Below are 15842 nucleotides of genomic sequence, written 5' to 3' on the forward strand. Positions count from 1 at the left end.
TTTTTGTACAATTTAGTTTTAAGTATTATGAACTTTTTTCTTTCGTTTTTAAAATCGTATTTCATATTAATTAATTTAATAAAATTTTTTGTTGTGAATGAAAAAAAAACATTATGTTGAATAATAAGATACCGGAAATTATTTCGGAAATTAATAATTTTTTTTTTGTAAAATTGATCTTACATTTTTAAAAAATAAGTACCGAGTGTATAAGTGTTTATTATACTAGAATTGCTAGATTATGTACACAACTGTAGAAGCCTGAGGCATACATATTGCATAATAAATGGCTGATTAGATTTCATTTTATTAACAACATACGACAATAACCCATTTAAACTATAAAAAAAATAAATAATAAATAATTGCTTTTTGAGTGCCGTATTTATAGACCCACGATTAACTAATTTTAATTGAAATTTAAAAGGAGCTTTTCCCTGCTAAAGTATATAAAAAAAATATATACATATATACATTCAATAATTTCATCAAAAAATTAAATAACATTCATTAGATCAAATTTACCCAAACATGAAATAAGTTCTTTGAGATCTATTTTATAACCCATTCATACTGCAGATGTGGAAGACAATAGTAGCGTACATTATTACATTTTTTATAAAAATTCCTGTATAAAATTCTACAATGATTTTTTAAAATGTCATTGGATACGTAACCAGATTTTGATTTTAGTAATTCGAAATATACAGCGAATGTTTTATTGTATAATTACGATAATTTCAAATAATAATTAAGAAAAAATAAAATACCTACCTTGAATTTATTTTTGAAAAATAAAAATTTTAATTTTTTTTTATTTTTAATATATTTTAACACTTAAAAAATTGTACAATTTCTGGTTAATTCTGGGCTGATTTTATTATTTTTTATTATTTATATATAGCTATTTATTAAATTCAATTTTAATTATTCACTTTACTCGACTATTCATAAAAAATATTATTCAACAAATAAATAATATTTTTTTTTCAAGTTTAATATTTTCTTAACTTTTTTATTTTAAAATATAGTAAATTATTGAAATTTCATCTGAAAAAAAAAAAATTATTAAAATTTTTCTTTAATTGCAGTTCTTTAATTTAATTGCACTTTCATATATTCGAGATAGTAAATTTCTAAATTCATAAGATTATTGAATAAAAATTTAAGATGAAAAAAAAATAAGAATCGAATTTTATTATAAAAAAATTCATTAATATGTTTTTTATATTGAAACTTTAAATTTTATTTTAATATTTAACAATTATGACTTTATCTTCTAATTAAAATCCTTTAATTTTCTTATTATTATGTTAAAGTTTTAGAAATGTTTTTTATAACACTTTTTTAATACATTAAATTTAATATTAATCAAAATTGAACAAAGAAATTAAACTACAGTATAAAAATATCAATAAATAACTCTAAAATATTTAAGTATAAGAAGTGATTTAAATATTTTTGAAATTAAATTCAGAAAAAAAACCTTTTAATAATTCGAACTTAATACAAATAAAACAAAAAAATCCATTTATGTAAATTTTGTATAATGAGAAAAAATTATTTTTTTTTTTTAACTTTTAAATTTATCCGCGCACGCCCGCATTCGTACACATCTATACTCTATCTGAATCTCAGCTTACATTTGTAGTTGATATGAAAGTTCAAAAATATTTTTTTTTAAATTTTCTTATTCAACATTTTATTTTACTTTTTATAGTGATCTACAAAAAAACAAAACCACTGATATGCTATAAGAAAAACCACAAATAAAAAAGTACTCTTTGAAATTTTTTATTTTAAGTAACCGATCACCGATGTGTACAACAATTATGTTAAAAAAAATAAATAATATTATAATATGTAAAATGTAGCAATTTAGCAAATAATAACAAGTGATCGCATAGTGTGGTGAATATGTTGAATATATTTTGATTTTCTTTTTGTAGCTAAGCAACTGTTGTAATATTCTAAAATATTATTTGTAGTTGTATATACATTTGTGTACTGCAATGCCGTTGACATGTGAAACATAAAATTAAAGATTTTTGTTTTTTAATATAAGATGGAAAAAAGAAGTTTTGATTTTTAACCTTAAAAGTAGTTTCAAAAAGAGCTACACTATGCTATCTATCATCACTTTTACTACACTATAATGTGTTATTCATTATTTCGTACATAATGCTTATATACTTTAATAACAAGGAAAAATTTAATATATACCATAGTGTTATGCCACTATTGGTATAATCGCAATATGATACAGGATATCAAAAACATGCACTACATCATGATACTCAATACATGCACTACATGAGCAAAAAAATCTTTGCGAGTTGCAATGTCGTATGCATTTAAAAAATTGTAGCAATTGTTGTATAATGTCGCAAATGATAGTTATGTGTAGTTTTTATGTACATATGTATGTCAGATATCAAAATATTTTCAAAGTATAAGTAGGTAAATCGATTCAATTTAAATAATCAAAATAAGTGTACAAAGCTCACATGATAAAACACAAAATACAGTTTCAATTTATGAGTGAAGCATCTCAATTATATACATTTGCATATATGTAGGTTTTTACGTTTTATGCATATTAATAATAAGAGTGTTGAACTTAAAATTACACGTTGTCTTCTTAAAATATTGTAATAAGTACACTGTAAGCGGTAATCACTTAATAAAATTTTGAATAAATTAAAGTGTAAAATAAAAAAAAATATGATTACATATTTATAAATAATAACTTTTTTTGTTTTTTTTTTTATAAAATTATAATTATGGGATTTTTATATTCTTTAAGAATTTTGATCTCATGATGGAATTCATATTGTTTGAATGAGTGTGTATTATGTATTTATTGTTTTCTGTTCCATTCATATTTGAATATAAAGCTCAAATTAGGCGCCCCAAAAAAATTAAATGCAAAAATGCATGCAAGTATACTCAGTTTTAAGTATTTACGATCTACCTAGGTAATATTGGATTTTTTTTTAAAATATAGAAACTTGATTTTAAATTAGATTTTTGTGTTAAAATAATAATTAGCCATATTATACCCACACTTTTTCGATTTTGTGTTTTGCAAAATTTTTCTATAATTTACTTGAAAAATATAAAAACTTTTACTTAATATTTTTAGTAGACAGGAATTTTCCGAAAATGCAGTTTTAACTTCATTGAAAGTAACTCTTTATTTGATTGCAATGCACATGCTTTACAAGAGCTCCTTAAGCGATTTTTCACAAAAAGTATTCTATACATTAACGTATGTACATAGAGAATTTCAATTGGTGTGCAAGTACAATTTTTAAGAAATTTTGTGTAGCGTCGTATTTTTAATTCTGTAGCTGTGGTTACTTAATAGAAAAATTAAACAAAGACTGAATGACGATATATAGAAGATCCATTATAGCCAGTGCTTTTTTACAGTTGTTCCAATTTTCAGGATAGTGGCCACCTTTCACGTAGACACTCACACTGTAAAATATTTAGTTTTTATCCATAATTTTAATTCAATTTAGAATTGAACTTTATTTCTAAAACTAAAATTGTAAATGAACAATAAGAAACAATATTGTATACTAATATTTTTTGTTGTTTTTCAGAACCTTACATAGTTTTCAATTTAAATAAATGACAGCGTAAAATAAACCTAATCTGTTAACACTCTTGTAAAAACTCTTTACCTGAATGCGTTTGATGTTACGTTTACATCTAATTTTTATCTTTAAATCATAATAGTGTAATATACACGTAATTGATTGTCTAAAATCTAGATAATTTACGTTATGTATCTCTTTGAACAAAACTATGCAATAATTTTGTTGTTGACAATGTGAAATTATGCGATTAAATTATTTCTAAAGTATTTTTCTCTTTAAAATTTATACACCAGATTATACAAACACACGCATACATACTCGTACACATAGGTAATTGCCATTGTGTGTGAAAAACTCAACTCTTTCTTTTTATTGTAAACATTTATAACACTTATGCTTGATTTGAATGCTAATTAATTGGATGGATTGAATGCTTTATGGCAGAAGAAGTTATTCTTGGCTTATAGTTTCATATAAAAATGATGTAATTAACATACATATGTATAAGAAATTGTTAAATATTTGTAGTGTAGTGACATATTTGTATGTACATAATTGTACTGTGTTGTAATTTATAAAATTATAATTTGACTTGATTTTTGTGCTAATTCAATTAGTTGCTTTGAACAACAACTTGTTAAATGTGTTACTCTATTCGTATTAGAGATGTCATGCCAATAATATTTTTTGTGTAATATACAAAAAGAAGAATTCATTTTCTATAATTTCTATGCTTCCCTTAATTTTTGCACTCTTTGCCCTGGGATATGCAATGAAAAGATAATTAGTAATTTGTCATTTAAAATATGTAATTATACTATTTAAATAAAGATTAAAAAAATTTTCTAAATAATAAACTAGAATTAAATTAAAAATAATGACTAGACTCGAAAACATAAATAGTAAAATATTTTCTAAACAACAGTCATTAATAACAATAATTTTATTAATTATGTATATAGATTACGTGTTTAAATAAAATAAATAAATATGTAAAAAAAAGTCTGTTTCTTCCTTTGACATACCAACCCATATACAATATTTTCTATTTTCTCTGCTTTGTAATTCAAAATATAATTTTATTTAAGGAAGAACAGTAACAACATACCTTGGTTACTTTAGAGCGAAAAAGGATAAACTAATTATTGCGCAAACTCACTAAATTTGTTTTTGTAGAGGTAATAAAAACTTATGTTTTCCGTATTTATTTTTTCTTTGGCTGTATTTCTTAGAATTTGGCATTGAAGTTAGTCAACAATATCAGTCCTTACCTACCTTGCATTATTTATAATAATAATGTTTGTTATACATTTTATCACTTGAAAATTTTAAAAATTTCAAAAAAAAAAAAATTATTTTTTAGGCGTTATTTTCAATATAAATGAATTACGACTAAGAGAGTTTAGCTCATATTCTCTCATCGTAATTAAAGTAAGTAAGGAGAATAATATTCCGTATTCATTTGGCTTTTTCTAGAAATGTATAAAATTTAAGTCGCATTCAATTCACTGTGTTGTGTAGTCCCGACATTTTACAATTTTAAAAAACATTTAAAAACAAAATACGAAATATTTTGTAAAATACTTATAATGTAAGGTTATTCGCGGTTTTAGATTACGTAGCTGAATTATATTACCGCTTGCACGCTACAAACATAAGCTGACATAAGAAACATAATATTTCATAAGTTGAGCAAAACTCAACTCATCTTACTTCATGTATTCTCTCTATTGAAAAAGCAATGTTTGTGGGCTGTAAATATATTTGGTTGGCTACTCTATTTCGTATACATATACTGATTCATAAACATATACATTTGTTTTGTTTTCCCTTTCAATATATACTACACCCTTAGTTCATTCGCAGTTTTGTAGTTTAATTGTAGCAGTAGTTATGTTGCTTTTAATGAGAGTGAAAACATGACCCACCATAACTTTTTTTTTGTTCTTATAATTTTGATTTTTCTGTTTCCGTTTTTATTTTTCTTTTACCTTTTGTTTTGTTATTTTGAGTTTTCATGTGGATTTCATTTGCAGTCTTTTTTTTTTCCTTTGTGGTATTAAAATTTTCGTACTGAACACTATCTAACATAGGTAAATTTACTTGTGTTTTACTTTACTTTAATTTTTGCTTTCTTCTTTAAAAGTCTGTATTTTTGTGTTAAAAGTTGTTCATCTTAAATAAAAATTAAGTGAATTTAGAGAAAAGAACAGCAGATAAAGAAAAGAGGATGATAGAGAAGGGGGAAGTGAGGCAGAGAGAGAAGAAATAAAGAAAAGTGCTTTCTTATTGTTTTTATTAGCCCGCGCTTTTTTTGCTTTTCCCGGTTCTTATTGGATTCGATATCGATTATTTACTATGTATGATTGTATGCTTTTGTTCACCCAGCTTTATTTTTGTTTTTTTTTCCTTGATTTAAAGTACACGCGCGCACGAACACCAACTTTTTAATTTTTAAATTATAAAATTAATTTTTTAAATATTTTCAATTAAAATTGCATTTTTTTTAATAAACTTTTGGAAAAAGCTCAAAATCCATTGTTAATAAAAATAATTTTTTTTTTTGTATAATATTTTATAACTTTTTGTCTTCACCTTCATAATTTTTTTAAGCAAATCTCTCTAGTCTCCATAAACATATGTTCGCTCAATATTGAGTTGTGTTGTATAATTTATCATATATACATGTATACTCGTATAAGTATGTACAAAAGTTGATGGTATTGTCGAAATAAATTGCGAAACAAAAATATAAAAAAAAAATTTTAATGTTTTGTTGCTTTTTTGCTGTTTTTGTGTTATTTTTGTTTTTTTGTTGTGTAGTAAACTTTTTTGAATATTTTTGTTGAATAAAACGAGCGAATTGACTTTCTAGTTTAGTATAGATTGCGTATTAGACTGAATGTGTGGTGTGAAAATTTTTACTCTCCAAATTAAAACAAAAAATTCCTCACATAAATATTTTTAAAAAATATTAAAAAAAAAATTACTGTATTTAAATTAATTAATTAAAATATTTAAAAATAAATTGGAAATTTCATTAAAAAGAATAAAAAAAGAAAAAAATCTAAAAATAGTTTAAATAAAATTAGAAAAGTTTTATTTTATTTTTTTGTTTCTTGTTGCAACACAAATTGTTGGGGTTAATCACCTGCCTTGACACTATCTTCTTTGTTGTGTTTTGTTTGAATAAAATAAATAAATTGTAATATAACTATCAGCCCCATCTTTTGTGATTTTATGACATACTTACAAAATAATTACATTATTTATACATAAATAAAGTAAAAGTGAAAATTGACATTAAAAATTTGTTAAAATATGTAAATTGTCAGAAATTTATGTTATTCTAAATTGCTATAACAAATTTAGTGAGAAGAAAATTTTTATAATTTTGAAAAAGAATGAAATGAAAATAAAAAGTGTGATTCATTATCTATTTATAATATTTAAAACAAAAAATTAAAGAGAAATAATTAAAATTATTTTAAAAATAAAAATGTCTAAGAATCACAATGTCATCTGTAAAATAGAATGGAAATGTTTTTTAAAGAATTTTTAAAAATTCATTTTTTTATATGTGCTCACAACCTACTCCAATAGGTAATTAATGAGAAATGTTGGCAATAATCTAATAAAATAATTATTTCTTAATTTTTTATTAATTTTTGTTGATTTAAGCGCTATACTATTTTTAAATTTTAATTGTAATGCGTACACGCGCCAAATACTTACTTTTTTGTCGACGTAATAATCTTTTGTTGTTTATAATATAAAATGAATGTTCCTATTAAAAAAAATAATTATTGAACTTAAAATAAAACCTATGTATATAAAAAGCAAATTAATATGCCTTTTGAGCATAAAATGAAACAAGTGTAACTGGTTTTCCTTTTTTTGTCACATTTTTCAACTTTTTATTGTAGTTACCTACATAAGTACTGTAGATTTTAATTATTAATCTAAGGTACTAAAATATTCTAAATAAATATATAAGGTAATTGGATTTAACTCATAATACTTACGTTAAGCCGCTTTAAATAGTTAAAAAGATTTAAAATAAAAATTTGTTATAAAAATTTTGCAAAAACTATTTTATAAATCAGTAACTTTTTTTTATTTTTAAAATATGAAAATGTAATAATGTACACATAATGTTGAACGAAAAAGTTTTATTCTTATATCCAAAGGCGATGTTTGTGACGTATATGTCAGACCTTTGGGAATAATTAGCATAAGAAACATTATCTTTCGATGACTTCAGTCATTGGGTTCCACGCGTTCAGCTAACTTGACACTGTATTCTTACCATTTGAAAAAAAATTTATTAACATGCCATATTTCTACCGTTTTATTCTATTGCTATCAATCATATTTTCATAAAACTTAAGTCCATACAAATTTTTAAAGTGCTTCGAAGTATCGAGAATGCAAATAAAGTGATAAATTTTATAACAACGAAGTATTTCTTTGAACATGTATATAGTTACTGCACTGAAATACAATAAAAATAACTTTTAATTAAAAATTATTAATACTGAGATTAAATGTAATTAATGTATTTTTAGTAATTAAGTACAAATTTATTATTTTCTTAATTAATTATGTATAGAATACAACCTAATCACTAACCTTTTAGAGTAATTTCCAAAATAATCTATGTTTTAATGTCCTCAAAATTGCGTACATATATAAATATAAATATGTAGTAAAATAACTTTCACCACAGGCTAGTAAGTTGCTGATGTCATACTTGTCTTCGAAAGGATTGTATAACAAAACTATTTTTGTTTTATATAATTTTTAAAATACTTATACGTATATCACGTTGCTTAAAAACTTTTTATATGCGTACATATATATGTATACCAACATAAATTAGTAAAGAGTCGTAACAATACACTTAAAATACTTGTGTATTTTTGAATGTTTTTGATAACATTCTTAAAGACATTTAGTTAGGGGGGTACTTAAACATGTAATATTTTATTTAATTTTCTTGAAAAGTTTTTAATAAAATTTATAAAATATTCTTATGTTTTGATTTATAACTTTTATTTTATTAATTTGAGTGTATGGCAAAATAAACAACATTGTCCTAGTTTGTTTCAAAAAATTTCGAATTAGAGTTTCTTGCTTTATTACTATCTGTATATACAAAATTTTTATGCATAAGAACTATGCAAGTAGGAGTTTTTTATGCAAGAGTTTATATTATATACACACTTGCATAAATAAGTTACTCAGGTAATTTTAATCACCGATAAAATCGGGTTAATGATAACATTTATTAAATGTTTTTTTGATAAAAAAAAATTTCGTTATATCCAATGTTGCCATATCAATAAAAATTACTTAAAATTTTCCTACTAATTTTAATATAAGAAATATTTATAAAAATAAGGTTACTTCAAGGTTAAATTCTAAATACTACAATATGTTGCTTGGATAAAAGAAGAAAACTAAGTACGTTATTCTAAAATTAGCAATATTTTTTGTGATATTTAAATATTCAATTGAAATTATTATAAAATTTCATATTGTTATAGATAAATTTTTTAAGTATAAAAGAAACCTAGCAGAAATTTTATTATTTAACATACACCTTTAAAGTAAACATATTTATGTTACTTTAGAGTGTATCTTATATAATTTTTAGGAATTACTCTAAATAAAAGCTTTAATAAATATCTTAAATGGTTCAATAAGCAAAATAAGAAATTTGGAAAATGTCGATAGATTTTTTTTGACTGTATGTCTTACTGTTTTACTTGTACATAAAAAAAATTAAAATCTAGATCTGTTCCCAAATCATTTTCAAAAAAAAAAATTTCCAGTTTTCTTCTATAAAAACAATTAAAGGCAAGTTCAAAGAAAGTTTAACGTTTTCAATATTCTCATGACGAATTTTTTCAGCTTTATAAAACGATTAAGCTAATAAAAGAAATATAATGAAAAGTGTTGATAGACTCCGGTAGTCTAATGCTGCGATAATCCCAAATCAATAAAATTTTAATTGCGACAATTGTGATTTGCGCTCAGTAGCTACCTTTTTATAAACATTCTTAACTCACAAAAATTAGTAAATTTCATTTCGAATCAAACTCTCATACCACTATTCCACCGTATGTATATAAACATCGATTTTATCAAAGTAAATATATATATGAATGTACATAGTTTTGTGTTATATTTTATACATTGAAACGTAAATTGATTTACATAATGTAGGTACATATATATTTGGTTATTTTTGACCTTCCTCAATGATAAAATTGAAGTTTTGCTGAAGTTATCAAAATAAACATTTTATGTATGCATAAGCGTGTTATACTTACATTCGCATGAAAATAATACATAAATACATAAGTAAATTTAAACACATATTCATATACATATTAAATGATTGTTTTTGTTATAAACATAAATTATACCCAAATACCTAAAATGTTTTTGAAAGGGCCCACGTGTCTGATGATTTGAAGTACTTTTTTAATATATACTTTATGTTCATATAACGATTTTCTGTATAAAATATATATTTACATAGAAGTATACATAGGTACATTATGTACACGCAATATTTTATTATTGTTTTCATGATTACTAGCGCGCGAAAATCGTTGTGAATTAACGAAAAAGAAAATAAATAATAAGGGGAAAAAAATATAATTTTCATTGTTTTTGAAAATTGTGGATGTTTTTTTTATATATAGGAGGGCCAAACTCCTTAAAGAATTTCTACATATTAAGGATTTTTTTGTATATGTACATATGTCATTCAGTACGGAATCCTAAATTGCTGTTAGATGGAGCAATAGAAAACCAATTGTTTTCAACCGATACTTTTACAAATGCACAATAATTTTGTTAAGATTCAACGTATATTTTAAAAATAAATTTAAATTGGAGCTTTGCTGTCTTTGACAACCATAATTTGATAAATGTTTGGAGTAAAAAGTAATATTTATTGACAACTAAATACAAGTATGTATTCTCAAGGAATTTTACTTGTATGCTACAAATGACGGCAATAGACGGCAAACATGACAGATACGGCCACATTAAAAAATCTTGAATTTTAGGTATAACACTTCTTTCTTTTAACTCTTTCAGCATATCAAGCCTTTTTTAATGTATAAAAAACAAAAAAACAAGAAAATAAAAAAAAAAGTTTATTTTTATACTGTCCTGCAACCATAAACCTGACAATTTTAATTTTGTTTTTCTCTTGGGAAAGACCAGGATATTTTTGTATACCTTCATCTTGATTTCACATGAAACACGACTTAAAAATATCTATGTTAGAATTTTTCTAGATCTTAAAATTTGCCCTAATTAATTAAAATGAATTTAAACTTTATCAAATTTCATTAAAAATTTATAATAAATTTTGTTTTACAGATATGAACTCGATCCCGGTATACCCAAAAGTGGCCCCATGCCCATTACGTGCGCCATTGGTAGTTACAATTGTTGGTTTGCCATGTCGGGGGAAATCATTTGCGGCACACAAAGTTGCACGTCTTTTAAATTGGAAAGGTGAAATGGCAAAAGGTAAAAATCTTACAAAAAAGGTAACAAATCCCTAAATCCCTAAAATACATATTTTTTAATCACTTTTATCTAGCCTTTATCAATTTTATTGTTTAAATTTAAATTAAATACGGTTCCACATAATAAACCTTGTTAACTTGAAGAATATTGCCAATATTTTGCTTTAAGCAAATATTTTAATTTTTTTTAATTGAGAAAATTGTAATCGAAATACAAATATTTTTAAAATAAATATAAAAAAAGGTGGTTACCACAAAGGGGGCACCCGGGTTTGAACCGGGGACCTCTCGATCTGCAGTCGAATGCTCTACCACTGAGCTATACCCCCTTTTAAAATACTATTCAAAAAATGCCATACTAAAAGAATTTTTTTTTTTTTAAAAAGAAATTTTCTTTGTATTCAATTTTTATCTGAACAAATTTTTTGCCCACGCACTCACAAGTCTTTCATTTCAATATTTGGTGACATAATCAAATTTTCAAAAACAAAACCTATTTCACATACTCAAAAAAATTTTTATTTGAAGAGTAAGATCATGTTATTATACCATTATCAATACCGTTGGAAAAGATAAAATTACAGTGCAACTTCCGTAACTATTACAAATTCGATTAATTATGAATTCAAGACTACTTTTTCTTAATTTTACAATATCTTATGCAAAGTTATTGTTCTCCAAACTCGCATGAACTCATATTTCACTTCAAGTCCCTTTAAATCTCGTTCACTGAGTTAATGCTTATTTTTCAAAACTTTTAGTACAAGCCCCCCCCCCCCCCCCCCCCCCTATTTTTAACAAATATTAGACCATGCAAGAATATATTTCCTCAAAAAATAATCATACATAACGTAAGGAAACAAAATCAATCAAATATTGTTGTGTACCAAAAACTGTTTATGTACATAATTGTAATAAACACGATAGGTTCGAAATAATTTGATTTCACTGTTAATAAAAAAATTTTATAATTTTGAAGCTTTACTCACTCATATTATTATTCTTGTCTTATTCAAATTATGTGGAAATACATTTAGTGTTGTTGGGGGATATAGCTCAGTGGTAGAGCATTCGACTGCAGATCGAGAGGTCCCCGGTTCAAACCCGGGTGTCCCCTTATATATTTTACACAAACTATAGCATAACATTTTTTAGTATCTGCATATTAATAAAAAACTTAACATTTGACAAATTTATTACTTTTATTTACAGTATTTGCTGTTGAAACTAATGCCACCCCAGAAACATTGAAAGAAATTGTAGAATGGTTTGAAGCTGGAAATAACGTTGCTGTAAGTATAAAAACAAAAAACAAAATTTTTAATAAAAATGTTTAAATAATACAAATTTTAGATTATTGATGGAATACATTTAACACGTCAAACACGTCAATTTGTAACTGCCTTTACCTTAGAACGCATTTACCATCATTTAATTGTTGAATTTGATTGCGATGATGAAAATATCAAAACAAATATGGCCGAAATGATCAGTTTTTATGAGAAAATAGATAAAAATGTTAATTGGTCGAAATTCTTCACAGATAAATTAAATCAATGCTCTTCCAAATATGAAAAATGCACCCCACTTGAAAGTCCAATGATTACCGTTAATAATTCAGAAAATATTTATATGCATTCAGTAACAGCACGCGGTGTTCAAGGTTCTTTACAGACATTAATTTTAGGTGTTTTATCACATCCAGTTATTAGAGAACAGATATTTTATTTTAGTCGTGTAAGTATTAAAAAAGTAAAGAGAAACGTTAATTTAATATTATGAAAGAAATAATCTTAAAATTTTTTAATAAATAACTATTACAAGAATATTCTTTAATATTGTATGTAGCATGGTGAATCCGAATTCAATGTCCTTGGAAGAATTGGCGGTGATGCTGATCTATCACCTCGTGGTTGGAAATATGCTGAATTTCTAACACGGTTGTTTAGAGAAAACCAATTAAAACTTCCAGGACCAAAATTGGTTAGATAATTATGCAAATATACACAAAAAAAAATAAATAAAAATTAAAAAAATTCGCGTTTAACAATTACAATTTTATTGTTTTAGATTTGGACATCGGAATTCAAAAGAACACATCAGACTGTTAAAGATATTCCTGGTGCTAAAACTGCAGTTAATGATTTAAATGAAATTAATGCTGTAAGCAAAAATAAAACACATTTTCTAATATGAAAAAATAATAATTAAACTTTTTTTTGTTTTTTTAGGGTATCTGTGAAGGCTTAACTTATGAGGAGATACAAGAACGTTTTCCACAAGAATTTGCATGGCGTGATCAGGACAAATTTAAATATCGTTATCCACATGGAGAATCATATTTAGATCTGTTACAAAGAATCGATAGCGTTATACAAGCTCTATTAACAAAAACTCAAGTATTGGTTGTGTCGCATCAAGCCGTTCTTAGATGTATCATGGCCTATTTCCATGGAACAAAACCAGGTAAATTTTAAGAACATTCATTACTTTAGCGAATTTCTTTTTCTTTATTTATTTTATTAAAATTACCTATTTTTAGAACAAGTGCCATATATAAATGTTCCATTACACACATTACTTGTTGTACGCACAAATGGTTATAATTTTGAAGTCGAAAAAATCCCATTAAAAGTTGAATGTGTTGATACTTATAGAAATAAACCTCAAGTAAGTTATGGGCTTTTGTGATTTTAGGTTTATGTAAATTTACTTTTTTACTCAAAACAAAAACTAAAAAAAATAGTTTTATTATCATTGAAACCATAATTTTTACAACATGTTATTCGCATTGCATATGCCTACATTCAATTAAGTTCATAGAAATAAATTCATAGAAAATTATTTGATTATCGGTCTTAAAATCAATATTAAATGTAATTTATTTTGTCAATTTGATCGAAAAATAAATAACGTCTATTATAAAATCAATCTTTATTGCTGACATTAAAAATTTATTGCACATTATAAAATTATTTATCAAAAACTGATAAATGGTAAACTTAATCTTGATTCAAAACTACATTTATCTTTTTTTTGTTGCATTTATTATTGAACACCATAAAATAAATCATATATTCAGTCGCACATGTTTTTGATTATATTTACAAGGCAAAAAATTATATTTCTACATTAAAGATAAATATTTATTTTTTTTTATTTTAGAATTGCAATGTTGAACGTACAAGTACCGATGCATTGACAACTGTACCTAAACATTTTGATACATTATTACCTCAACCGGCTCTAATAAACTGAATTAATCGAAGAAATTGACAAAAAAAGCAGCCAAACACAATATAAGACTATCAGCAATAAATTAAGATATAAAAATTTTAATTGAAAAAAAAAAAATTCTATTACAATCGTATAAAATTAAAATTTTTAAATTTTTACAAAATTGAACGTAATGATTGAACATTATTAGCTTTTGTGTACCGTACTTTATTTGATTTTCTATCCAAAAAGAAGCAATATTAAAAAATTATGTTTTATAAAAATTATTGACGTTCATCACAATTTCATCTGTATTCTCTTATTTTATACTAACCAATTTAGATATGATTAAGTTTTATTTAATTTATTTTAAATATAAAATTTTTAATTTTTTTTTATATTTTTTTTCACAAGCTAACGTCTAAGTAATTATAAATTTTATATGAAAATGTAATTTTTGCTCACATTTCCATGTAAAACAATTGAAAGTTTAATTTTAATCCAAAAAAAATAAAAATATGGCGAACAAAACATATTTTCAATAAATTCTTTATTTTGTTTTGCATTGAATCGTGAAATTGCAATTTAATATTAAGATTAAACTAAAAATAACTTGTAAATTTAAAATTTTTAATAATATCAAAAAAACACAAATTTTTTTATTCGATTATATATGAAAATTAAAAAATAAATTTAATTAAACTTAAATTGAAAACAAAACGAGTCAAAGTTTTCTAAAAAATTTAAAAAAAAATAGTTGTAAGACAAAAAGAAAAAAATCTATTCATGTTTAGTTTATTTTTTGAAATTAATATTTTTTATATTTTCGCAATTCACATTACAAGTCGGATTGTAATTAACTTGTATTTGAGGACCTTAAGTAAATAAAATAGAAAAATATTAGAGAACCCAATAATAAAATTGCAATAAAATTTTTATTATCCAAAATTAAATCAAATTTTTAAAATAAAAATATTTAAAAATTTAGTTGTAAGAAAAAAAAGAAAAAGAGAATCATAATTTAATTTTTATTATGCATTTCAATATTTTAAATTACATTAAACAAAAATCAAAATTTCTTAACTTTTTGAGCTTGTTCTTTTATTATTAATTTTGCATAAATTATTTTTTTCATTAAAATATTTATGGTTTAATTACGGCATATTATGGTTTAATTTTTTTCATTGCTCTATAGATTTTATATTTAATTCGATATTTATTTAATTTTGGTTTAATCGTTATTGTTAAATTGATGAATTTCAAATTTACAAGATCTAAAATCGTTAAACAAAAATCTTAAAATTTCTTAAAATTTCAATTTTAAACTTTATACTTTAAATTTGATTAAATTGATACTTTAAATTTTTGCCAATTTCGATTATTAAACAATTTAAAGTTTTATTAAAATTAATAACATTAAATTATATAATTAGTTTTTATTCAGATTAAAAGAAAAAAGTTT

The 15842-nt window shown here is 23.6% G+C and overlaps 2 protein-coding genes and 2 non-coding genes across 6 annotated transcripts in view; 2 read left to right on the forward strand and 2 right to left on the reverse strand.

The window, feature by feature from the left end:
• The window catches only part of LOC129608206 (alpha-N-acetylgalactosaminidase), an 84994-nt gene extending 83353 nt beyond the window's left edge, over window positions 1-1641 (reverse strand). The window contains exons 1-2 of the mRNA XM_055519562.1: window positions 1487-1641; window positions 775-1050 (exon numbers count right to left, since the gene is read on the reverse strand). The gene's annotated coding sequence lies outside the window, so the exon portion shown is untranslated. The remainder of the gene's footprint in view (window positions 1-774; window positions 1051-1486) is intronic.
• Window positions 1-15571, forward strand: part of LOC129608204 (6-phosphofructo-2-kinase/fructose-2,6-bisphosphatase-like) — a 122824-nt gene extending 107253 nt beyond the window's left edge. Inside the window, exons 1-9 of one of the 3 annotated variants that reach the window (XM_055519561.1) lie at window positions 6531-7211; window positions 11013-11165; window positions 12377-12456; window positions 12518-12901; window positions 13013-13147; window positions 13235-13327; window positions 13396-13630; window positions 13707-13834; window positions 14330-15568. In XM_055519561.1, the coding sequence (XP_055375536.1) occupies window positions 7187-7211; window positions 11013-11165; window positions 12377-12456; window positions 12518-12901; window positions 13013-13147; window positions 13235-13327; window positions 13396-13630; window positions 13707-13834; window positions 14330-14422 (1326 nt within the window). In that variant the 5' untranslated portion in view covers window positions 6531-7186 and the 3' untranslated portion in view covers window positions 14423-15568. Of the gene's footprint in view, window positions 1-6530; window positions 7212-11012; window positions 11166-12376; window positions 12457-12517; window positions 12902-13012; window positions 13148-13234; window positions 13328-13395; window positions 13631-13706; window positions 13835-14329 lie in introns of those variants that run through there. The other 2 variants (XM_055519559.1, XM_055519560.1) reach the window with 2 other exon arrangements.
• Window positions 11422-11493, reverse strand: Trnac-gca (transfer RNA cysteine (anticodon GCA)). Its single transcript has one exon. It is a non-coding gene; the product is annotated as a tRNA-Cys (tRNA).
• Window positions 12210-12281, forward strand: Trnac-gca (transfer RNA cysteine (anticodon GCA)). The gene has a single exon. It is a non-coding gene; the product is annotated as a tRNA-Cys (tRNA).
• Window positions 15572-15842: the final 271 nt, after the last annotated feature.

Source organism: Condylostylus longicornis, unplaced genomic scaffold (assembly GCF_029603195.1).
Source record: "Condylostylus longicornis isolate FDR11 unplaced genomic scaffold, ASM2960319v2 ptg000031l, whole genome shotgun sequence".
Lineage (NCBI taxonomy): Eukaryota > Metazoa > Arthropoda > Insecta > Diptera > Dolichopodidae > Condylostylus > Condylostylus longicornis.